This window comes from Trichoderma asperellum, chromosome 4 (genome assembly GCF_020647865.1).
Source record: "Trichoderma asperellum chromosome 4, complete sequence".
NCBI classification, from domain to species: Eukaryota; Fungi; Ascomycota; class Sordariomycetes; order Hypocreales; family Hypocreaceae; genus Trichoderma; species Trichoderma asperellum.
In genome coordinates, this window is record NC_089418.1 from 399233 (window position 1) to 424314 (window position 25082).

General features: G+C 48.5%; 7 protein-coding genes across 7 annotated transcripts; 3 read left to right on the forward strand and 4 right to left on the reverse strand.

Moving 5' to 3' along the window:
* Positions 1–1495: 1495 nt before the first annotated feature.
* TrAFT101_006514 (uncharacterized protein) lies at positions 1496–2433 on the reverse strand (the record flags this gene model as incomplete). The annotated part of the gene is made up of 4 exons (XM_024910017.2): positions 2135–2433; positions 1994–2072; positions 1745–1936; positions 1496–1694 (listed from the first exon to the last, which is right to left on the reverse strand). The coding sequence occupies exons 1-4, from the start codon at positions 2379–2381 to the stop codon at positions 1496–1498; spliced, it is 717 nt and encodes a 238-aa protein (XP_024758171.2). The 5' UTR covers positions 2382–2433.
* Positions 2434–2918: 485 nt separating this feature from the next.
* TrAFT101_006515 (uncharacterized protein) lies at positions 2919–3803 on the reverse strand (the record flags this gene model as incomplete). The annotated part of the gene is made up of 1 exon (XM_024906153.2): positions 2919–3803. One exon carries the CDS (start codon positions 3801–3803, stop codon positions 2919–2921), a length of 885 nt encoding a protein of 294 aa, XP_024758172.1.
* A 1271-nt stretch (positions 3804–5074) lies between these two features.
* TrAFT101_006516 (uncharacterized protein) lies at positions 5075–6304 on the forward strand. The gene is made up of 3 exons (XM_024900644.2): positions 5075–5805; positions 5862–6034; positions 6103–6304. The coding sequence occupies exons 1-3, from the start codon at positions 5098–5100 to the stop codon at positions 6149–6151; spliced, it is 930 nt and encodes a 309-aa protein (XP_024758173.2). The 5' UTR covers positions 5075–5097; the 3' UTR covers positions 6152–6304.
* A 2322-nt stretch (positions 6305–8626) lies between these two features.
* On the forward strand, positions 8627–11152 carry TrAFT101_006517 (uncharacterized protein). The gene is made up of 5 exons (XM_024900728.2): positions 8627–9131; positions 9198–9580; positions 9641–10216; positions 10286–10365; positions 10435–11152. The coding sequence occupies exons 1-5, from the start codon at positions 8666–8668 to the stop codon at positions 10898–10900; spliced, it is 1971 nt and encodes a 656-aa protein (XP_024758174.2). The 5' UTR covers positions 8627–8665; the 3' UTR covers positions 10901–11152.
* Positions 11153–11620: 468 nt separating this feature from the next.
* Positions 11621–13800, forward strand: TrAFT101_006518 (uncharacterized protein; the record flags this gene model as incomplete). Its single annotated transcript, XM_066127794.1, has 7 exons — positions 11621–11691; positions 11747–11873; positions 11933–12038; positions 12093–12397; positions 12453–12766; positions 12826–13166; positions 13229–13800. 7 exons carry the CDS (start codon positions 11621–11623, stop codon positions 13798–13800), a joined length of 1836 nt encoding a protein of 611 aa, XP_065983907.1.
* Positions 13801–14632: 832 nt separating this feature from the next.
* MAK5 (ATP-dependent RNA helicase) lies at positions 14633–17307 on the reverse strand. The gene is made up of 2 exons (XM_024905367.2): positions 15679–17307; positions 14633–15616 (listed from the first exon to the last, which is right to left on the reverse strand). Exons 1-2 carry the CDS (start codon positions 17164–17166, stop codon positions 14738–14740), a joined length of 2367 nt encoding a protein of 788 aa, XP_024758176.1. The 5' UTR covers positions 17167–17307; the 3' UTR covers positions 14633–14737.
* Positions 17308–17550: 243 nt separating this feature from the next.
* On the reverse strand, positions 17551–24433 carry TrAFT101_006520 (uncharacterized protein). Its single transcript, XM_024898678.2, has 2 exons — positions 23850–24433; positions 17551–23771 (listed from the first exon to the last, which is right to left on the reverse strand). The coding sequence occupies exons 1-2, from the start codon at positions 24139–24141 to the stop codon at positions 17809–17811; spliced, it is 6255 nt and encodes a 2084-aa protein (XP_024758177.2). The 5' UTR covers positions 24142–24433; the 3' UTR covers positions 17551–17808.
* Positions 24434–25082: the final 649 nt, after the last annotated feature.

The window sequence follows — 25082 nt, forward strand, 5'->3', positions numbered from 1 at the left end:
TTTGTAAATATGGGGCAGCTGCACTGAGCGTGAATTCTACATAATTGTTGCCGCTTCGATACCGTTAGTTGGGCTGTGAAATTTAAAACCGGTTTTCTTCCTCTGCGGTGTTGCTTTAGATGTCAATACTCACGCTCCAATTAGTCGCCTTTTCATTTACCCGAAGCAAAGCTGACGTACTTGCAACTCTCAAAAGATTCAATGCGATTCAATATATAAGCGTTTTTTGAAATTATAAATACTACCATTTGACCATTTATTTGGAAATAAAAGACCAGAACTGTTTCATAAGACGCATATTCAAAGCATATCAACAACAATCTTTAATACTATGGCACTGCGACACATTGCCACAAAGAATGCTCCAGGCGCGCCAATCCCAGGACTGGTATGACCATGATACTCTACATGCTGTTTTCTCCTGTTTTCCATCTTGTTTTCATTTCTCCTTACAATCAGTCCATAGTTTCTGACAAGCTTGGTAATAGTTCGCTCAGGGCGTAAGGGCAGGTCCGTTCTTATGGACTCAAGGTACTCTAGGTGCACTTCCAGACGGCACTATGGTTGAAGGGACCGTACGTAATACACTATGACTCGGTCCATTTTAGTGCCACACATACTTATACAGGTTATGTACAGATCCAAGATCGTACAAGACAAGTCATTAAGAACATTGAAGCAGTGCTATCCGCTGATGAGATGACATTAAAAAATGTGGTGAAAGCAACCATTTACATCAAGAATTTTGATGAAAATTTCCCTCTAGTTAATCAGGTTAGTAGTCGTATGCCGATGTAGTATATAAAATACTAAGCAATGTTAGGTATGGGAAGAAATGATGCCCGAGCCACGTCCTACCCGGATGTCATTAGGCGTTGCTCAATTGCCGGCAAATACAGATATAGAAATGGCAATGATAGCGTACAAAGTTTAAGCCTTGTATATCCTTGACGGAATATTATCTTGAAAAATATAACTATTGCATTTAAGTAGCCCAGTTTGCGTTGCCTTTTTGGCAACACATGTTTGGTACAGGTGGAGTACTATATAGAGCTAAATGGGAATGTACTTATATTTCTACACGAGATATTTCGGGAAATGGCGATAAACCCGTTGGGAGCATATCTGATTTACACTATTACAAATATCGTAGTAACTTCCGCCTTTCCGTCTAAGACAGCCGCTGGCTGGTGGTGTCTTTAATATGCTTGCTCAAATTGGAAAGAGTATTGGCAGCGCTTCAAAATTAATCCTTTCGCAGCAAGTGACAGCATTGTCACATCTAACAAGTACGAATGAAGCGCTACTCCAGGGCTACAAGACGGGTTGGTGGTATAACAGCGGGGTTGGATTTGCAGCGGTACTGGCAAGCTTCTGGGGGTTCAAGAATGTCGGTAAACTGGGAGTCAAGATTGAGTAAGTGAATTCTTGTCATTATGTATATATATTCTATATACTCTTTTGGATGAGTAGCTTGTATACGCGTAATCGCATCTCAACCTGGAAAACGACCGCCGAATGTAAGGGATTCATCAAACTTGACGTAGCCTTTACCTCCTTCGACAAAGGTATTGTTCCAGTTCCCTTGATCTTTTTGTTCTGCCAACCTAAGGTAGTGTTCGCCATGAGCTTCGGGGCTGGGATTGGCGTATCTGGGCGTCCCATCTGGTTCACGCTGATCGGTGTGGTAGAACCTATGTAACTTTGTTAGTATTGCCCGTTTGATCACAACTCTGACACCTACTTATAACCAGCGGATTTATACACTTCCGATAGATAGTGAATCATATGTGCGGATGCCGATTTTCCCATTCCAAAGGAAAGTAAGGGCTCCATTGCCATCAGATGCAGTTTATTACTGGTGTAAATGAACGTCTTGGAGGCATCTGGTGGCAATTCTGCAAAGCCTTTGACTGCCAATTGAGCGGCAGCATACCTATAGACTCAGTTTAATAAAATTGCATTATCCACTCACGGTAACATGTTCGCATACGCAGAAAAAGTGTTGATATGAGTATCAGTGATTACAGAGGATAATGGTTCATCGAAACCCTCTAGAGAATAAACGAAGGCTATCAGAGGATATATATGTCAGCTTATAATCCGCTCATTGTTTAGCCAAGCACACTCTTACCATTATACACAACCACGCTTGGTATCCCTAGCTTACTCCTGACCGTAGTGAATACGCCCTCGACTGAGAAGGCATCCGACAAGTCTGCTTGAATCCATAAGTAATCGTCGCCAGGTTCAATTGCTTTGTTTGAGCGAGAAACCACAGCAACTTTGTAACCATTGCGGGCAAATGCGCGAGCTACACCGGCACCAATCCGAGGGCCAAAGCCAAATATAAGGACTATCTTATTCATTTTGTTAGTCATTTTGTATACCTCAGCGCTCTCGGGGAGTTTTCGAATTTTAATGTGACGTTGCAAAGGCAATGGGAATTAATGTTATGATGGACGAGGTAGTATGAGGATATACCTTGAGAGGGACATTAGAGCAATTATAATCGTACGAAAGCTGCATACCGCTTACGCAGCCAGATCATTTATGATTACTTGAAGCAGCTGAAGAACCTCGCTCGACTGTTTTATAGTTTGGCGCTTACATGCTAACTCGCCATAAGCACCGAGACCGCCTATAGAAACCCAATGGGATGTCTGACAGCCTATAAGCCGAGCTTCCATAGCGTGGTTATGGCGCTGGAATAATAGTTTGAAAACAGAGTTGGGCGACGGTGGCTTATGACAATGAAAGATACAGCATGGTTAACGGTACTATATATTACACAAATCAACCATCCAATGCATGCATTAGTATATTGATAGCTAAAATGATTCTTCAAAGCTCTCCTCAACAAAGGCTTTTTTGTTGGTAATTTTATTCAACATTTCAGTCTACAGTATCGACTTCATCTACAAAGGAGGATAGTTCAACTTTACATACTCACGGAAACCAGTTGGCTTCCGCCCAATCAGCCGCTCCAAGTCGCCCGTTGTCTCCTCGAAGTCGCCATCATTCATTGTCTTCACCCAGGCAAGCCTGAACTGAGGCATCTGCTTGGGTGCATTTCTAAGCCCATGCCACTTGAGATATTCCTCTTCGCTAACATTCTCGGAAGACACCGCCTTGCCCTTGACTTTGCTTAGGATGTCGGCAACCTCCGAAAACGAAAACGCTTCGTCGCCACTCAGCTTATACGTCTTATTCTCGTGTCCAGGCTGCGTCAGCACTGTGACATTGGCTGCTGCGAGATCGTCTCGCGTCACGGGCGCAGTCTTCCTGGCATTGCCAAATGGCATGCGAACGCCTTCTTCAAGCGCATTGGAACCAAAATACATGTGAAGCGTCTCCAAAAAGGCTGGCTGCATCATGATGGTGTATGCCATGCCGGATGCGCGCAGGGCCTGCTCGGTGAATGTGTCGCTCTCGGTGATGTCCCACAGCACCACGCCCGAGCCCTCTCGGCGCTGGATCGAGGTGTAGACAACGTGCCTCACTCCGGCCTGTCTCGCAGCCACAATGACGTTGAAGTGCTGCTTGATGCGATCGGTGAAGGCATGTGCGCCGATGAACATGATTTTCTCAACGCCTTGAAAGGCAGAAAGAAGCGAGTCGTAGTCCAGATAGTCCGCCTTGTGCACCGAGACCCCCTGGTCGACGAGGCGCTTGAGTTTGGAAGGGTCTCGGGTAATGACAGCAAGCTGTGAAGAGTCGGGCACCTTTTCGAGAAGAAGATCAATTGTCTTGCGGCCCAGATTCCCTCCCGCGCCTGTAACCAAGATCTTTCCTTTAGTCATTGTTTCGATTTTTTGTCGAGTGGTGCAAAGAATTTTAAACTGGTATAAGTTAAGGTTATGGTCAATTGATGCTGTCCAGAAACAAATATTGATGAAAACAAACTGACAGTCTGTATTGAAGAATCCTGATTTACGCAGACAACTACCTGGAATGTTTTACATCTACACTTTATATATGCCTCATCTCAATACTCCATTTACCTGTAATAGCTGGCTCGGGATAAGTTGCTCTCTCTTTGTAAAATCAACAGCGAAATACACGGCCTGGCCAACAAACTGAACTATGCTAAATTCCACTTAAACCTGTCGCGGCTTAGTCAACTCGCTCTTCGGCATTCGTCTCTCGGAATTTCTTGCCTTCTGTAGATTTTCAAGTCAAACAGGTTCAAGGCTTGATTGCTCGTCCACTAAGATCCGTAGATTTCTCTTTGTTAGCATTGGTCATCATATCCTTTTCTTAGATATCGTTTAAGCCTCGCTTATTATTGTGCACGAGCATTTGCCTACCAAGCGCACATTCGTCTGTCTTAGATACTCAGCATTCGTAATGGACTACATGGGAAGTCTGCTGCGGATATAATGACATGGATAAGCCCGCTTTGATGAAATCGCTCCAAGGTTCATGGCCAAAGCCAAGCCTATTTGCTTCAAATGATTTGGTCTTCTGATAAATGCTCTCAACAATCAGATCACAGGTGCCATTATTGTGACAAAAGAAGTCTAGTGTGTTTCATAATAATACAATGGATTGTGAGAACTTAAAATGCTGCAATTCTTAGCTGCACAATAAACACTTACAGACTTATAAAAGACCAGTTGTAAGGATCAAAATACAGTTAGCCTTCTGAATGAGCTGGTTGCCCCTGGTAAAATCTCTACGTTGCTAGAAGTATATATATCTCGTTATAATTTTTTTAAAAGACACTACAGAATAAATTGAATAGGTACAGGATGTAAATTGTATGGGCTTGTCCAATGTTCACTTAAATTTGGCGGTTTGCCATAGACTAGTGCGGATCGAGAACATTGCCAGTCACAAGAGCGCTCGCAACCAATTGAATGCGATTTCGGTCAAACTTTTACTAGAAGGGCCAAAATAGCTATTTTCATCATTCATTTTGCTCTCTTCTTTCCAACCAACTTGAGTTGGCGATATCATCAATCACAGAGTTCAATGACAACCACGTGACATTCCCGAAGTCGGCGCCACTCTTTTTAGAAGCTACTAATAAATGATGTGCTGTGTCGGATAGATTGAGTCAGTTATTAGACAACAAAAGAAACTCAAGTCAAGATGGTCAACCACGTAAACTCATTCGACTCGGTACCGCAAGAGCTGGTAGAACTACTTACTGCCGAGTTGCCATATTCGCTCCCATTATTACGACGACTGCAATTTACAAAGTTCCCGCATGGAACTTCTCAACATGCTCGAGTCATCTTTATCTCAGATGCAGAACTTTCATCCCGGCCTGATGCATACACAGCAGCATATCTGGACTTTTCAAAGACAGGAACTCAAATGTACATATATTCGACTCTAGAGCATCCTCGCAACAGAGATGATACAAGTAACGGTGATTTGTACGAGCAACAACTAGCGGCAATGGTACAAGAAGTCATTCGTTTGCGCAAAGAATACGGACAAGAGTTATTGTTTACTAATCCAGATCGGATATTGATTGGAACTCTACACTCGGACATTCGTTCCATCCTAGAAAAGTTTGAAGGCAGAGTTGAGGCTAGGCCAACAGGCATTTATGATAAATGGCTCATGAAGAGAGACGAACTGCCTCCTCCGGATGACAGCCTTCCATCAGGAATGTATTGGGATAGTGCAAGTCTTGATGACTGCAGCATTATCGTCTCTCGGACTGATATTCCGCGAACCAGTGAGGAGCTTGTAGTTCTCCCAAACCTTACGATAAAGCGAGAAGACAAGACACCGATAGTATGGGCTTTACTGGGGACAGACGCAAGCATCATTTCAGTTCATTGTGAGGTTAGTAATACGTAAGCGCTGTTCTCCTTTCAACTGACTAATAAATTAATAACTAGGAACCTTATAGACAGCGAGGTCTGGCTAAGAAGCTAGCTGCGAAGCTCTTGAGAGAAAAGTCGTCCCTGTATGGTGAAGACGGGCTTATGTCTGCCGATGTTAGCCCCACAAATATGAGCAGTCGCGCCATGTGCAAGTCGTTGGGTGGTAAACCAGACTGGACTACATCTTGGTGAGGATCTTTGCCCATTTAATCGTGTTTGTGGAGAGAATACTCGCTAATAACGGCTCCGGTTATAGGGTTTGCCTAATCTTGTCAGAGCCAGGAACATCCGCAAATCTTAATTGAAGCTGAACTGGATGGCCCGGTGCGATTATGGTCCCGCACAATTGAGGGCTCAATGTTACTGTAACTGTAGACGTCTTACCAATACAGATACTACAGCTCGGACTTCGGATACGCTCGACATGTAGCGAAGGGGGAAATAGAATACTAATAGACAAATATTTTCATGTGACTGCGTTTCTTCCCTTAGTTGCCATTTATTCTGTCCCGCGAATAACCACCCTCATACACAGAAATATGGACAACGCAAATTTGCATGTAAGCTAGGCTCACTGTAGATAACTATCCAAAAAAGGTAATTTTTGCTTTAATCCGCGTCCTCTCAATCTCGGCGTCATCATTCTTCATGATACCCAGCAACAGAAGGAGAAATAATTGATGACATTGAGCTTGGAGCAAGGGTCGTGGAAGATTTAATCCCTTGAATCGAAAACTACCGGCAATGACGCATAAGCCAACGGCAGCCATGCCATTCAGTGAAATGAGAAAACAACAGAAGGTAGTAACATGGTAATTCCATACCAGCTTGCGTGAGATGACAAAAGGAAATTGAGTAATTCAGCTTCCGGCATCGGAAGTGTTGTTTATAGCGCAGTGACGGATCCTGAAGGTATGTAGTTATATTTCTAGATATGAACACGGAATTCGGAATATGGAGCATGTTTGACGAAATGGCACTCTGTATGAAGCGCAAGTACGGCAAACCGTTCTGGGACAATGGTCAGGTTCAGCCAGGCTTACGTATGAAGCACTTATGTTGACAGAGTCACGATAACGTTTAGGCACCCAAACTGCGCGAATATAAGGCAACTATAGATGGGTACGAAAATCCTTCAAATGCTTTCTTTATTAGAACGTTTTCAAGTGCCTATAGGCAGGTTCATATGGAGTATATTCCATTCCCTTTACAAAAAGCGATTTCATCAGTGATCTTTACTATGCAGTTCTTTGTATTAGACCATTGTTCAGCACAAAAGACGGCTTTGGCACTGTTCGACCGGCTCTACTCCGTATCTTGGCAGATCCCTCTCCCTCCATACGAACATTCATAACTGCTACTTACTGCATTCGGAACGCAACCTTTTATCCTACTAGGATCTAGGCCCCAACAGGGGTAACGGCAGCTTGTGCTAGCGCAACACTTAAATGCAAGGACCGCAGCGCTCTAAATCAGGCATGACTATGCGGCTGGCCAACCAGCTTCTCGGCTTTGGCAGAGCGGCAGCCCACAATCAGATCGAGTAGGGGCCATTTTAAGGAGTCCGGAGAATATCTGAGAGGCGGACTTGCTTTCTCTAGGCTAGTATGTTAATAATCAAAAGATGAGCTGCAGCTTATTCCGATTCAGCTTACACAGAGGCCATATGCACGTAACCCAAGAAGGCGCCTCTTGCAGCATTCACCGAGGCGCGCGGCTGTAAAAATCACGAGGATAAGCAAGAGCCTGGTGGTACAAGTTACCATATATGCCGCGTTGTTATACCACTGTCAGGATAATCTGTACTTACGCTTGTGCAAGCCTTGGCAAGCCTCTTCCTTACTGCCAAGGTACAGCTATTTTATACCGCTTAGAGGAAATGGGGGATTGCGACTTATGCCACATGCATATGGAATCCGTTTACTCACATTAAAATGATTTCATCTCGTAACTCGCAACATATTGCCTCGCAAGACTCGGTAGTGGATTACTGCTTTCTAAGTAAGATGCTAGGATAACATGGGCTTCGGGACAACAAGCTGCGGACACGAGCTCCGGACAGTTAGACATTACAAATACTCAGACTTTAAACATCTGGGGGCGAGAAGTTACATGTATATGTTTTTTGGAGCACAAATTCCAGAGATGGCGTTCCAGTTCATTTGCAAAATTCGGATTGGGGCACGTAGGCCACACAACTACTACAGACAAAAGCAAGTCTCAACAGCTAAAGGTACAGCTATATAAAGTCCAAGCAGAGTAAAGCAGAATGATTTCTATACCATCAAAAAAATTAGTAATGTACTGCAGTATCAAATACTGGGACATTGACGGAGAAATTGTTCAATCCTTTTCAATGGCCGCATAGAGCATCAGCATGGCGTAACATCAACTACAGGTACCCGCTGGTTACCGAAAGTCAGACCAAAGGGATCTACTGCCGACAAGGATAGCCTTCCCACGCCCGGGTTGTGGCTAGGTCTTCCCGCTGCCTACTTCGTTTGCCAAATATGGCAATAAATTGAACAAGACTCGATTTGATTCAGATGAAGGATCAAAGTGGATCTGGGATCTAGATGGTTGTAAGTCTGCTACGGGGTTCTCGTCAATGCGTTCTTGGCAAGCGGGTAAGATAACATGCTTACATAGCAATGGCTACCATGAGGGTAGAAACAAGGAAAAGGAAAAAGAGGCCTGGGTTGTTCTCACGATGAAGAACTCTGCGATTATAAAAAGGTCTGGGAATTCCAATCGAACTGTTGCCATCAACCAATTTCAACTCATTGACGTCTGCCTCATTTTAGGAGACAATCGAAACCATGTCTGTTACAGTGGCACTCGGATCTTTGCCTGCCGAAGCAACGGCAACAGAAGCCAACTTTAAATTGACTTCCGCTGCTCCCCCTCGTCCTGTTCCTGTTCCCTCAGTTTCTTTGACGGTTGGCGTGGACGCCGCAGCTTTTGAGACTGCGTCCAAGATTCTTCAGGTCATAAACAGGTACGGCCTGAAGCGATCTGCTGATACGACTGCCAAGTCGGATGAGGGCGCTTTGAAATATCTTGCCCTCATTTACTCTCATGTCAAGGCTGGCAATGTAGTACCTATGTGCTTACCAGGGTTTCCATTCAAGTCTCCCAATTCGCGCGACAAAGTGTTGGGCAAGCTGCCTGACAGGGCCGAAGAGCTGTCACTAGCACACCTCAATGGCCTCTGCCTCTCCATTAAGGATATATACCCTCCTGGTGCACAACTTACCATCATTTCAGATGGCTTGGTATACAATGGTACGCCTCTGTGAAAATCCTTTCTTTCATACCAGTCGAATGACATACTGACCTCATAACGCTTAGACTTGCTTGGAGTCTCTGACATTGACGTATGGAGATATGGGCAAACTCTGAGGGCCATTGCCACAGCCAAGGGGCACAAACACATCTCCTTCTCACGGCTTCAAGACCTTGTAGCAATTGCACTGCCTGAGCAGCTGGACGAGATGTCTTATGTCGCAAATGCATCAAATTTCCGACGAGCACTGCTAAACACCTTTGGCCGAGCTGACTGGAACTGGGAGACAGCCAGCCAGAAGGAAGACGTCAGTTTAACGTACAAGGGGTATATTAAGGCCCTGGGAATCGACCTCCAAAATGTATACGACATCAAAGACGACGCTAGTAAGGCCAAGTTCAGGCAAGGAATTGAATACACGGCTCAGCAAATGCTAGCCCGTGGGGATGTAAGCATCCACTCTCCCACTCGACTTCATCTGATGCTAATATTAATATCAATAATACAGGCATTTGCCAATGCCATTGGGCAAAAGTACAGCGAGTTTGTCCGTTTGTCTATCCATGCGTCCACTGGAGCGGCCAAGCTCTCTATCAACTTGCTGCCCACAGAGTCTAGCTACACCACCCCTTGGCATTGTGCCGTCGCGTACAAACTGGACGGCACCACGACGACCGGACGAAGAATTGACTTTGATAATGATGACCAGTACGAACTTGTCTATGAGAATGACAGACCTAGTTACTATCGCGAGAAATCGCCCCTGTTGTCATGGGGCACAGAGAAAGGCGGTGTTGTTTTCGAGCCGATCTATCCAACTGGCTGGTTCGTCAGGCCTGCAAAGGGTCCTTGGAGCATGTCCTTGGACGACATCGATGCCGAAAAGGTCCGCGCATTGTGCGAAGTCAATTCTCCTGTTATCCTTCGTGGCTTTGTAAAGAAGCCAAGCAAGGAAGAATTCTCCAAAAAGTCTGAGGAATTCGGCAAGCCACTCAAGTGGAACTTTGGCATCCTCTTGGAGGTCAAAGACCAGGGATCAGACACCCGAGGTCTAAACAACGTGCTCTCCTCGGAGGCAATGCCGGTAAGATGCTGAATCGTTAAGCGCAGTGCGGCCTCGAGACCTTGTATTAACCATGTTTCTCCCCACCAGTTCCACTATGACGGTATCTTTAGGACTGTGAGGCAAAAGAATGAGAATGGCGAAGAAGTGCGCGTTTCAACGCCACCTCGGTGAGTTGTGACGGCAGCCTCCAAGTGGTCGTGAGGATGAAGACTGGCTAATTTGACCTTTGCATCCAGATTCCAAATATTCATTGGAGCCACATCGTCTCCAAAAGATACGGGCTATACGCTTTTTTCGTCGTCTACACACATCTTCAAGCTTCTCCCAGAGTGGTTGAAGCTCGAAGACATGGCCGCAATGAACTGGACAGTCTCAACAGACGCCTTTCGCAACATTGTAATCAGGGACCTCCCACTAATCAAGACGCATCCAACGACGGGAAAGCCTTGCTTGAGATATCACGAGCCTTGGGCAAAAACGGAATTTCTTCCAACGGATGTCAGTATTGATGGACTTGAAGCAGTCGACAGTGAGGCAATCTGCCGAGCCATCACAACGGCGCTGTACGACAGACGCGCCACTTACTTTCACAGTTGGGATAAGGGGGATGTTGTCGTAAACGATAACACGCTGATGCTTCATACGAGGAGCGAGTTCAAGTCTGGAATGGACCGAGAGCTTTGGCGAATTCACTTTGACTAAACAGTGATTTATTGCTGTTTGATTGATCAAATAGATGGAAAGGCCATCAATTAGACTATATAGAACGGAAGAAAGTGTTTGACTTGCTCATGAAACGAGTACATCTTGGTGTTGCAAACGGATGGGCGTGTTGCATCAGGTCGCCTGCAATTGCAAAGGGGTGAATGATACGATTCGGTCTCTCGGGCGACAACTAGAATGAAGCGGCCATGGCAGCCTTATAGATAAAAGAATGTTATTCATTACAAGCAACTTTTGTTAATATCTTGATTCCAGCAAAATATAGGCGTGAACATGATATTCGCAGTACACTGTGTTTGTGCGCCACTTGTGACTGCGCTTGAAGCTTATAGTGCGAAACGGGTGCACGCTTGCCTGGTGCAGGTTCCTGTGCTGCCTACATTGGCGGCGTTTATAGCGGTCCTAAGCCCCAGTAAAAGCCTTCTCGCTACTGAGTCGATTCACGGTTGCCGTAGCATTCTTCACTTCTTTCGACCTGCTCTTTGTGACGCCATGAGATTGCCATGTCGACGTTCAATGGCCTTGTCCGCGAGTTTCCGGATATCAGAAGTTTGCACAGCACCGCATCCCTTGGTGAATGAACGCTTCTAACATGCTGGCAGTCGACTACTTTCGACACCATGACGGATTATCACCACCATTGGCTTGCTTCCTGAGGTAGACTTATCCTCGAGACACGAGGTTTAGATACGCAAAGACATGCTGAAACGCCGATATAGTCACGTCCATTCAGACCATCTCTCCGGCCTGGAGACACTCCGGTCTCCATTGTGAGTTTCGGTGGAATACGCGGCGTTTAGCCAAAGCTGATTTGTTGTTTGCCAGTGTGTACTGCTCTGCTGCTACGCGGGAGATCTTGCTGCGTCTTGAGCGCTACCCATGCCGCATCAACTACAGTAAAGGCATTCTCGAAGCTCGTCAGCAGACTTACAAGCATTTGAGCAAGGTCATTGTATGTATCCCCAAATCAAGGATCCAAAGAGGACTATCTGGCGGCTAACTCTTGAGCAGAAACCACTTCCACTCGAAACTCCGACCATAATCGAGCTTCAGCCGGGAATTAATCTCCAAGTAACGTTATTTGATTCGAACCATTGCCCCGGATCCTCCATGTTCCGTAAGTGAAGCATGTTCCTTTGCAGCAAAGCCATACTCTGCTAATGTCACCAAGTCATCGAGGGGCATGGCAAGGCAATCCTCTATACTGGCGACGTTCGTTGCGAGCCATGGTTTGTAAACACCATTGCTCGAAGCCCAACTCTCATCGAGTATACTTGTGGCATCAAGACTCTAGATACCATTTATCTCGACACCTCTTTCACCGATGACATTCCCTTCCAGACAAAGGCTGAGGGCATCGCAGAGTTGCTACGCAAGGTCGCGCGGTATCCAAAAGATACAATATTCTATATACAATCTTGGACCTATGGCTACGAAGACGTTTGGATTGCTCTATCCAAAGCTCTAAACTCTCCCGTGGGTTATTAGCCCTCGCATCTCGCGATACTTCTTGCTAACGACCGACAAAAAGATCCATGTTGACGACTATAAACTTCGCATTTTTTCATCAATTGCACCTGCTCTGTCTGGTTTCATGTGTGGAAACTCTCTTCAACCCGGCTGCTTGACTGCAAATAAAAATGTGCGCCTTCACAGCTGTGAAAGCGGCAACATGTGTTCTATCGCAAGACAATCTTCAGTCGTCAGAATTCAGCCCGTCATCGCGTCATTTTCCGATGGCAAAGTCATCCACGAAGCAGGAATAGGAGGCGGCGGCGAAGACTTGGAGCGGGAGATGGAACTGGGAGTTGCCAGTACAAGCGATCTCCATAACCTACTCGAAATGTGCGTCCTGGTGATTTATAGAAATCGCCACTCAATATTTGAGGCTGACATCTTTACAGAATTGATGCATTGAAGAACACAACAGAAGAGGCCCGAACCGAGTGCGCGCGACTCTTGACAAACGCATTAGCGAGCGGCCGCAACTTGCAACTCAACATCAGAGAAGACATCTACTTGACTGATTTACGAAAGGCCATACTCTCTATTGCAAAACAACATCTAAAAGCGGCCTCCTCTCTTACTGGAAACGAAGATCACGGCGGAGATGAGCTTCCAAAGGTTATTCGATTTCCCTACTCGCGACACTCCTCATACCCCGAACTTTGCAATCTACTTAATGCTTTCAAACCAAAGGATATTTGGCCCTGCACATTCCATCTTGACTCATGGCGAGAAAAGGGTGAGTTATTTTCGCGAGTCTAGTCGTACGGGTTTAAGACTTCACTAACGCATTCTTTGCAGCCATCTCAATAGAATCGCTCTTTGGACGATGCTGCAGTGGCAATATATTCGCTCACGACATAAAAGTTAATGACCTTACAAACCAGAATATCCAAACCACGGCTGATGAGCCAGATACTCAAAGACATGAGAGTTGTTCTCCCAGCGTATCCTCTCCTACAGGCCAAGCGTCGCCGAGGACATCCCACACATTTAGGCCCAAGGACGTTAATCGCATCACTGAACGCGATAGCATCTCTCTACAAAGAGAGTCTGGTAGATCATGCAATTATAAACAACGAAATACAAATGCAGAGAAGCCAGTGGAGCCTTTTGAAGAGCAAGTTGACGGCGCATCTTTGCTCATCCGAGAGTGGCTATCACAATGCCATACCGGAGGCGATGACGCCGAAGATGAAAACGACTCGCAAAACACTGCAACATCCTTGACTCCGATACTATCTATACGCCACTCACCGGCGAGGCTTGACGCATACAAGCGTATGCTTCAAAACTGTAGAGGAACTGAGTGGAACTCAATCGAGCTCATTTCAACAGGCTGCAACCACAGCGCTATAGAACAAGAGCTCTAGTTGCACATGGAGGAAAAGGAAAAGTCAATTCCGACTCTCGTGTTGCAAAACTAACAACTTTTTGACTCGGCAATAACAGTGTCAAACAAGGGTAATAGCTGACATTACCGTATTGAGGTAAATCAGATGAATCCTTCGACGTCAGGGCATCGCTCCGCATGAGACGCATCATGCTAACTAAAAGGGGGCAGGTAAAGAAATCACTTAACCAAAAGCTGGATCGCACGTCTAACTCCTGTCATTAGTCTCTCCGTGTCTAACAATGTTCTTTGCCAACAGCAACATGAACGTGGCCGACTGCCAAAGGTATTACAACAGGGGTCTCAGAGTACATGTAATTATAGGACGAAAGATTTGGTAAAGATTTGGCGATAGCTACGCTAGGCCTAATTGTTATACTTTTATAATAATAATAGAGGTAATATTAATAGGAACTAATAATAATCTGAGACAACTTTTTTAAATTGGAATTACTTCCTGTTAATACAGTTAGCCATTACTGCAAAGGATCCCTGGTATAATTCTCTATGGGAATCATCATTCAGCATCCCATGTTCGTTATTTAAGAGGCGTGGCCCAACAAGGCAGTCAGTCCAAGCATAAAAATATTTGACTGCCATGTACACTTGGAAGCAGTAGAAGCAGTAGATAAAAGTGACAAACTGTTTACATTCCGCTTAAAAGCTGGGTGCTAAAATCGTCGAAACAGAATGTATTCTGACGAGTCTTACGACTCGCAGGGTATCCAATCCATAGCATTGAGACTTGGACAAAGTCAGCGGCCCGGTATCGTTAAGTCAAGCCTCTCCAAAAGATCAACGAAAACAAAGAGCTCTATTAGCAGTTTTATATGCAGTTGCTAAATATTGTAATTGTTGCAGTGCCAATTATACCTTGACCCTTTTCCCGTGCAAATCCAGAGGCATATAATATACGTCTATAGGTTCATCCCAAAAAGCCCATCTCCTCCCAAAAACAGCCCTCCAACAGTGCCCTTCTCCTTCTCCCTCAGCAAAGCACCAATATCGACTCTTCCTCCCGTAATGTACTTCTCGCTCACGCCCAGATTCACCCGCTTGCTCAACTCCTCGCGCAGCTGTGCCCGCAGCGCTCCCATCTCAGCCTTGCTCAATTGACGAGCCTCCTTCTCCTTCTTCTTACGGCCTCCGCCTCGGCCACCCCAGTTGCCCGGCGCACTGCCATCAAACTCTTCAGAATCGTAGTCGACGCCCAGCTCCTCAGCGGCATTGCGCAGCCATTGATCCTCGCTGTGGCCCTTTTCCTTTGCCAAAACAGCATCCGCGATGCGCTTAGCGAGATCTACTCGAGACTTTAGACGCTGTGCAATCTTTCGATCGATTGACAGCGTCTCAATGAAATGCTCACGCTTGAGGCTGGTGCTGCCGTCACGCTCAGCATGTACCTTACCAGCCAGACGACGGGTGGGCAAGACCTCTTCTGGAGAGCACAGAATGACGCTCACACCGGTACGATCACCACGAGCAGTTCGACCTGATCGATGAATGTAAGTATCCGCCTGGCGAGGCACATGATAATGCAAAACCTGATCCACCTCCTTAATGTCCAGACCACGAGCGGCCACATCAGTCGCGACGAGGATGGAGTTTTTGGAAGCAGCAAAGCGCTCTATTGATCGCAGACGAGCCTTCTGAATCATCTGAGAGTGTAGGGGAAGGACTGAGAGACCGAGGTTTTGAAGGAGGGGAGTGAGGCGGCGGACAGCTGAAATGGAGTTTGTAAAGACAAGAGTACGTTTGCCAGGATTGAGGACGAGGACTGTATATAGATAGAGATCCTAAAGACCAATATTAGCAAATGGGAGTCAAAACAATAAGTACATTTATATAATGCTCTCACCTTTTCCATAGCACCACACTCAATCAAGCCCTCCTTCAGGCCAGTAGCCATCTGTGACACCGGGTTGACGTCGATAAACTTGGGCTCGCTTCGAAACTTGAGGCACTTCATCAAATACTCCATCTTCTCCTCGTCGCTGCTGCCTGACCCAGCCTTCGGGCCCTTCCCTCTACCCGCCAACTTTGACTGCAAGTTCTTATCAAAAGTCGCAGAGAACACCAGCGTCTGTCTGGGCGGCAGCTCGTCGTCGTCGTCATCGTCGCCCGCCTCGGGGTCTTTTCGATCCAGTGCGCCGATAATATCCTCCGCCTCTTTAAACTGTCCTGCCTTGAATAATCTGTCGGCCTCATCGACAACGAGGAACTTGATCTTGGTAAAAGAGTTCTGGAGGCTCATATCGCCGTCCAAGACCTCCCATAGACGACCCGGCGTCGCAATGACAATATCCGCCTTTTCCAGCTGTCTCTGCTGCTTCTGAATGCTCAAACCACCAGTCACCGTGCAGACATACGGCGCCGTCGGCAATCCATCGCAGAGCGCCTTGATATGGTCCGACAGCTGCTTCGCCAACTCTCTCGTCGGACTGAGAACCACCGCCGTAGGGCCCTCGCGCTTCACGTTGCGCTTCTCCTCATACAGCTCCAGCCACTTCTCCACGATGGGGATCCCAAACGCCAGCGTCTTTCCCGATCCTGTCTGCGCCTTTCCAATCACGTCCTCGCCCGCCAGAATCTCCGGGATCGTCTTCTCCTGGATCAGCGTCGGCTTCGCGAATCCCAGCTTCGCAATCGCCGACAGGATGCGCGTCGAGAGGTTCAGCTCCACCCAGGCACCCATGTCTGCCTCTTCTTCTGCTGCTGCTGCGTCGCCCACGGCCACGAGGGCGTCGAACGAGTTGCCTTGCTGCTGCTGCTTGCGTGAAGCGGGCTTCTGTAGCTCTTTGTCGGCCGTCGCCAGCTTGCTGTTGCTGTTCCGCGCTTTTTGCTTCTTGTCTGCGTCCTTCTTCTCGCCGCCGGCCCTGTCTTTTCCTGCAGCTTTCGTTTTGCCGCTCTGGCCCTCCACGCCACCTTTAGAATCGCCAGCTTCGCCGGAATCGACATCCTCGCCTTCCACAGGGCCGTCCCCAAGCCCTTCAAAAGGCTCATCGACGGCATCTTGGGTCTCGTCTGCTCGGTCGTCTTGCTTGCTCGCCCCCTGTCGTTGTTTTTTGTCGGAAGAATCGGGTTGCTGCTGTTGCTTCTCCGCCACTAAAAACTGCACAGTCCCACCATTTCTTACCACATCGACTCCTTCAATAACTTCGAGGCCGCCGAATTCCTCCCCGACCGATTGCCAGCCGAGAGAAGCAACGTCGACCAGCTTGCGTGCAGGATTTGCTTTTGATTTGCTGCCGGACTTCGCGACAGCGCCTTTTGCGGAGTTCTTGTTGCGCTTCGCAGCCGGCGCAGCGACTGATTGAAGCTTTCGCTTTTTTGACGGAGGTACCATTGGGATTGTCTTGAAGAGGCGTAACAAGGGTTTTGGCCGTTTGTCCCAGTGCCAGATACCAGCGTCAACCGAGGTGGAATTATCGCCAGATTCTTGTTGAAACTTCAAAAGTTTTTTTTTTTTTTTTTTTTTTTTTTTTTTCCTTCCTCTTAGTTGCAGTATCTGCACCATGCCGGCACACTAGGCGCCGATCCACCGATCGATTCCGTGTTGTACCAAGTACCTGTGCCCCGCCAAAATAGGCAGCGGGCACCACGGCATACACAGAGAGTATCCTGTACCTTGATGCAGTTTCTCAGAACCACATCTCATCATCACTAGATTCAACACAGCAACAAGTCAGAGTCAGGCAAAGGTCACAGAAGCAAATCTTCAAATACTTGATGAAAAGAAAAAGAAATTCCGAGTTTGACCAGTAATAGTGCTAGAATACAGCGATGCATCCCCCAATGAGCCTCTCCATGTCCATTTTTTTATGTCTCTTAAGTCTTGTTTTCCCGCCTCCAATAATAGCACATAACACAATCATTTAATTAGATTCAAAGCCCATCCTCTCCTTCATTATGCATGGCAACCCTCATCCCGAAATATCTACCAATCTTCACCTGTTGCATATAGTGAAGCTATCATGTATGCCTCCCCTTAATGAGCTCCTCTGGCTCTCTTGGCTCCTGCAGCGGCTTCAGAATCGCCTCTTGGTCGCTTCGCTCCAGGCTGGAAATCAGAAGCATTTGGATTCATGCCGCCGCGGCCTCCACGCCCGCCTCCACGTCCGCCACGGCCAGCATGGCCTTGTCCGCCTTCCTGATTGCCACCTGCAGCTCGTTGGCTAGGTGGTACATAGGCTCCTCCTCGTCCACGTCCGCCGCCGCGAGGCATCGGAATACCAGATCGCACGGGCATTTGGCCCTGTTGCTGGGGTTGAGGTGGTATCTGCGGAAGCTGTGCTTGTTGTGGTGCTGGCGGCAAACTTGACGGTGCCTGGGCAGCTTGCGCCAATGGAGCGTTGGCAGCCGTCTCAGTCTTTGTGGCGAAGGGATTAGGAGCTTCAGAGCCGCTGGCCTTTGCAGGCACTGCAAATGGGTTTGAAGTCTGGGGTGGCGGGATTCCGCTGGCCGCTGGCGCAGCCAAAGGAGGAGCTGGAGCCTTAGACTCTTCTGTTAGAGGTTGAGCAGCAGCCTGTGCAGGTGCCGCTGCTGCAGGGGTTGGTTTTGGACCATCGTTAACGGGTTGGCCAGCCGTGGCTGCGGTAGGAGGGGCGACAGTCGAAGCTGGTACGTTGCCAGAGACAGATTGTCGCTTTGCCGGTGAGATGGCCGCTGGAGCTGGAGCCACCGCCGGAGCTGGAGCCGGAGGTTTGGCTGCTTGTGCTGGCGGAGGAGCCTGAGTCGACTTGGCCACTTCCCAAACTTCCACCACTGGCTTCTGCGGCGTCTCCTTCGCTGCCACCTCCACAACTCCAAGCTTCGCTGTTGCAGTCCTCAGTTTGTTCTCCGCCATATTGATACGTAAAGTAGATTTCTTAGATTCCATGAGCTGGGCTTGCTCGCGCGCAGATGTAATCTTGCTCTCATATTCGGATTTGATCCGAGCACTTTCTGCGTCCAATTTCTTGCGAATATTAGCAGCAATAATGTTCTTGACAGTCGCATTCGATGACAAAAACTGTCTAATGGATGAATCATCCAGCTGAGAGAGGTCGGGCGGTCCACCTGTGGCAGGAGCGGCAGTTGCCGAAGGCTCTTCGGTCTTTGATGATGTGCTTGGCGGTGCCTGTTCACCAGCGGGCGCTTCCTTTGCAGGGGCTGACCCAGAAGGGTTCTCGGCCTGCCAGATCAACTTCTCTTGCTCGAATCGAAGCTTCAAGTCTTCGTCCTTTCTCTTGAACTCTTCCTCGAGCTTAGCGCGGCTCTCTTTCAGCTTATTATTCAGCGTGTCCTTCATCCTATCCGAGCGCTCCTTGATGGTTTGCTGAATCTTCGCTTCAACTTCGTTGGCCTTCTGCTCATATTCAGAAGCCTTTGCTTCAGCTGCGGCCACCTTCTCTTCTAGTGATTTCCTCTCAGCATCCGACAACCCATTGGTAACGGCTTGACTCTCTGCGCCGTCAACGTTTGAGACAGAGGGCCCATCAGCAGATGGCGCACCTGTGGCGGCAGCTTCTTGAAGTTTCAGCAGCGCGCTATCACGCTCCGAGGTAGCTGTCTGCAGTTCGGTTCGTAACCTCTCTAGCTGCTGTTCCGCTCCTAGTTTCTGGGCGTTGACTGCTTCCAGTTCCTTTTGGGCGTCGGCAAGACGTTGTTCGAGCACAGTGACAACCTCCGACGATGCGGTCGCGTCAGACTGTGGCTGTTGGGTAGCTGATGGCGTAGTTGCAGGCTGTGTTTGCTGAGCCTGTCGGCGAAGCTCTTCAACCTTTTGCTGGAACGAGTGAACTTGTCTCGATAGCTCTGCCTTTTCTTCGCCGGACTGCTCGACTTGCTTCTGTGCTCCGGCAAGATCGTTGGTAACTTTGTCAAGCTGCTCCTGTAAGCTAATAGCTCGCTGATTAAGCTCATTCTTTTCGCCAGTGAGCTTGCGAGATCGGTCCTTGAACTGCTCTGTGAGTTTTGATCGAGTATTCAACCAGTTGGCACGTTCAGTCTCCAGGGTGGACTCAAGTTCGGTAATCTTCGCCTGGAGGGGCTCTGCGCCTTCTTTGAGAGCATTCCGTTCTGTTTCGAGGTCGGTAATTGTCTGTTTCAGCTGCTCCATCTCAGCCGGGTCAACGCGGCCATACTTGGTCAAAATACCCTCAGTCCGCTTCTGCCAGCGATCACGGTCTTCCTGAATCTGCTTAATCTCCTCTTCCAAGAAGGATTTCTGTGTCTTGAGGTTCTCAATCTCAGCTTCAAGAGGCTGGATGCTCTGGACCATTTCTTCGACTCTCCGGTTCTTCTCGGATATTTGATCCTTTAGCTGGTTGTTCTCTGTCCGAAGAGCCATGCTGCTCTCGCGATAGAGGTTGAGTTCGTGCAGCTTGTCCATGAGGTCCTTGTGAGCCATGGAGGTGTTGCCGCTCTGCGAAGACTGGCGCTCTTGGTCGAGCTTCAGACGCGTCTCATCAAGCTGTGACTGCAGATATTCGACCTGCTGCTGTAGTCGCTTCGATTCGTTGGTCTTCATGTCGTACTGGACTTCCAGGATCTCCTTCTCACGACGCAGATATCCGTTTAGCTCTCGCATGCCCTCAATAGCATCGCCTACGCCAATGGCCGACACGGCTTCGTCCGCATCGGCCTTGTCGCTACGGTTCTGCTGCATAGCTGCAATCTGGCCAGTCAAGCTCTCCAGCTGCTGATGCAGAAGCTTGTTCTGAGCGTTGGCATCCTCGCGTCTTTGTTTGAGTTCAGCCATCTCCTGCTCCAGCTGCTGCCTCCGATCTTCCCATGAGCTTTCACTTTGCGCGAGCGCGACCTTGGCAGATTCCGCTTCGGCGCGCAGCGATGCTGACTCTTGTTTGAACTCGTTGTATTCGGTGCGAAGCTCTTGAACCAATTTGGCAGCCTCAGCGTGCTTAACAAGCTCCTTCTCGTAGTCCTGCTGGGCTTTGGAAGCAATCTCAGCTTGAGCACGCAAGTCCTGCTGATGGTATCGGGCAGCCTCAATGTGCCGGCTGCTTTCTTCCTTGAGCCGCTTCACTTCATCCTCCAATATCGTCTTCTCGTCTTCATACTTCCGTGCAACTTCGCCCTGGGAGTCACGAATGGTGGATAGTTCCGTGTTGGATCTTGAGAGCTCAGCAGACAAATCTTCAATCTGTTGGCCCAGCTCCTTGATTCTGCTGTCTTTCTCTTGAATGAGAACTTCAATCTCTTGTCTGTATTGGTCTTGCGATGCACGCAAGTCTTCCAATGCCTCCTCGTTGCTCTGGCTGAGTTCCTTGTACTGCTCAGCCTGGGCCTTTGCGTTTTCCAGCTGAGTGTTGGCCATGTCGAGATCACGCTTGAGGTCCGAAATGTCGTTGTTTAGATCTTGAACCTCGGCCTCGAGCTCTTGTTGGCGCAGGTTGTTGTCAGTCATGAGGCCTGGTCTGGGCGTGGGACGAGGCTGCAGACGGCCGGCACGCTCTTCGGCGCTTCGCAGCTCCACGGTCAACTCGTCAACGCGGGCTTGAAGATGATCACGGGTTGTCTTGGCGCTAACATGCTCTTCTCGAAGCTGGCTCAGGCTCGTCATAAGGTCGTCAATTCGCTTCTGAGATTCCTTAGCTTCGTATTCCTTTCTCTGTTGCAGGTGCTGAATATCATCCGAGGTTTGAGATAGCTTCTTTTGCACAGTGCTCAGTTCAAGCTCCAAGGATTCAATCTTGGCTTGAGCCTTGCGGCGAGCCTCAGACTCGGTAATGTTGCGCTCGTTTTCAAGAGATTGCTGAGCCGTCAAGAGGTTGCCCAATCTATTCTTCTCCTCAATCAAAGAATCGTTGTCCTTGCTCATTCGCTCTTGGATATCCTTCCAAAGCTTCTTCTCCGCCTTAAGGTTGGCTGTTTCGTTTCGCATGCTGTCCAGGAGGCCCTTGACTTCAACAAGCTCTTCAGCAACTTGTTGGACACGAATGTCCTGCTTGGCAGCCGTTTCAGACAGGATTTGAGTTCTCTTCTGGAGCTCATTGTTCTCGTTCTGGAGGGCAAGATAATTGCTCTGCAGCATCTCTCGCCGCTCAGATTCCAGTCTGGCCTCACCCTGTAGTTTGATGTTGGCAGTCTGAAGCGAATTCTTCTCTGCTGTCAAGTGGTTGATTTGATCCCTAAAGTCTTTCCGTGCACCATCCTGGGCGTCTCTGAAGCTGTCGTATTCGGACTGAATTTTGCGTAAGGCTTCTGTCAACGTCTCAGTCTGCTCCACGGACTCGATACTGGTTACCGGCATCCCCCCTCCGATAGAGTGGCGCATGAGGGAAGAAGGATCTTCGCCCGCACCACGTTGCTGAAGAAGTCGCCGGAACATATCACGCTCCATCTTGTAGCTCTCCATTGTGATTTTAGCAGACTTGATCTCTTCCACCATATGAGCGAGATCCTGCTGTAGTTTCTCGACCAAGTCATGATCCTCCTTGGCCTGATGCTTCGCAGCCAGCGCTTCCTCGCTTTCCATCTGCTCCGCAAGTTCTCGGGTGATGCGCAATAGGTCTTCGTTCTTGGCCTGTAGTGATTTGATATCCTTGAAAACTACCAACTTCTGGGTGATGAACTGGTGTGTATCCGACATATCGGCCAAGGCCTCTTCGGTAATTTCGCCCTTCTCGAGTTGCTGCAGACGGAATTTTTCTTCTTCTGTTAGTTGGTTCATGCCCTTTTCGATGGCATAGATGTTGAAGACGAGCATCTGGATCTGTGTGCCCAAATCCCGTAGCTGAGTGCGGAGTATCTTGCTTTCGGATTGGGCCGTAGCAAGCGTGCTCTCCGCCTTCCTGGCTGCTTTTCTTGCCGCATCTCGCTCTTCGAAGCTCTGCTGCGAGAGCTCAGACATGTGGGCAATCTCGTTTCGAAGAGTCTCGGCTTCAGACTGGAGTTCCTGGATCTCTGGCGTTTTGGCTTCCAGAGCAGCAATCATGCCGTCGAGCTCCTCAGCAAGCTGCTGGTTGCGCCGTTTCTCGCTGGCAAGCTGGCCCTTTACCTGGTAAAGCTGCTCGATTGCTTGCGTGGCGGTGACGGTGGACTTGTTTCGTACGGAACCAGGGGTTCCAAAAGGAGAGTTGGCCCGTCCGGGGACAGAGCCGTTAAGTAGAGGCGTCTGAGGCGCCGATCCCACAGGAGCATGCTCTATGCGGACGTGGGCTTCGTCTAGGTCGCCTTGCAATCGTCGGATCCGCTCTTCCATGTCGTTGGTGACACGGCGCTCCGACTCCAGTTCAAGACGCACGCGACGAAGTTCGTTCTCGTAACTATCTTTGAGACGCTCCTTCTCCGACTCCAGCTCACGCACGCGCTCCTGGTGTTTCTTACTGAGCTGCTCAGACATCTCAACAAGCCGGCGTTGGTCCTCCAATTCTTGCTTGTAGCTCTCGACGGTCGCGGCAAAGGAGCCCTCCTGCTTTTGCAATTTGACGAGGGCATCATCGGCCTTGGCTTGCATAGCATTGAGACGTTCGCGTAGTTGCTGTTCGGAACGGTGAAGAGCATCAATTTGGGCCTTGGCGTCCTCATTTTGTCTCTGAAGCTCGGCAATCTTGGAGCCCTTTTCTTTGCGGTACTTCAGGGCTTCGTCGCTCTTGGTTTTCAATTCCGTTTCGAGCCACTCGGCATTTTGGCGGGCCAAGTCTAGCTGCTGCTGGAGCGCCTCCTGTCGGTATTTGGCACTGTTAAGCTGGCCCTTGGCATTTTGCTCCGACTGCTGAAGGGTCGTTAGTTCGCGGGCAAGCTCGACATTTCGTTGATGCTGCTTGGTAAGTTCGTCGGTCAAGGTCTGGTCGCGTTTGTTATTGGATTCGATGATGCTAAGGTTTGTTCGGTTCGAAGACTGGAGAGTCTCAATCTTATCGTTGAGGGCCTTGACTTCAGCATCGTGATCGGAGTACTTGGCTCTCAAGCTCTGAAGATCGTTCTCCAAAGACTGTCGTTTAGTTTCTAGAGCACACATAGCGGTTAGGCTAAGAACAAAAAAAACGCGGCATCAAGGCTACCGCAAGGCGAGAAAACACGTACCCTCTTCTTTGAGTCGCTGTCGGGCTTCCTCGACATCCTTGAGAGCTTTTTCAGCGGTCCCCTTGAAGGTTTGAGATTTGGTCTCGGAGCTCCGAACGGCATTCTCCAGTTCAATGTCCGTCTGGAGCTTCTCGGCGTACAAGGTCTCGAACTCGTGTGCTTTTGCAGCCACGGCCTGCAACAGAGTAGTAACCAGTTCAACCGTCGGCTGTGCCGTCAAGGCCGCCACCACAGGCTGGTCAAGGCCTAGGTGGCCTGCGATGTAACCGACGTCGACATCGGCAGCCGCCATTGTTGTGCCTTGAAACTTAGGTCGACAATGACAGCGCGAGTCTCGTCATTACTCGGTCGAGGGACGAGGCGACGTGAGGTTGGCTTTTTTTTGCTTCTGAATTTTTCGTGGTCAAACGCGGCGTCGGGTGGAAGAAAAGGAACGAAGAGAAGAGAAAGGAAAAGACAAGGAAACGACTGCGGAAAAAAGGAAAAAAAGAAAATTGGGCAGGGGGGATTAATCAAGGTCGCAGCCGGCTTGCAATCTCATCGACAGCTCTCGGCGTCAGCAATCGATGAGGCGGATCAGAATCGAAGAAGGGGAGAATGGAAAAAGAAGTTTGGAAAGCGACGAGCCTCGCGCGCATCGAGTTGCTGCAGCATAATAGATGGCCCGATTGAGTCTAGTCCCAGCTTGGGCGGCAAGGCTTCTGAGCTTCTAGTGAAGTGAGGTGAAGCTGGCAGCGCGCACAGGCCGCTCTGCCAGCTGTTACTGCAGCTCCTAGTGGGCTTCTGCGCCTAGCCAATGCCTAGCAGCCACTAAAGCTTTGCAGCCAGTGAACGGAGACTAGAGATTTTGTCACCGTTGGCTACCCGGAATCAACGACGATGTTGGCATTGAGGTGAAATCTTGGTCGCATACTTTGGAATCGTCGCAATTAATTCAATCCGATATATTGACTAGAGCAGAAACTGTACATAAAGCGTTGGAAAAAGTTTGACTAGTCCCTTTATAATGAAAGGTTGCCTGGCCAAGATGTGAGATGATATATACATACTGGAACTTAACTAACTCGGTGTGTAATACGCAAACATAGATTAACGCTTTTATGCACCAACTACCTCTTCAACCTCCTACTAGTAGCTGTAAAGTAAATAGGTACGTGTTATTTACCACCCAGCGGCAAGAGTTAGCTTCGGAGTATGTTAGGTGATGGTTAATTTCAGGTAACCAAGCTGCAG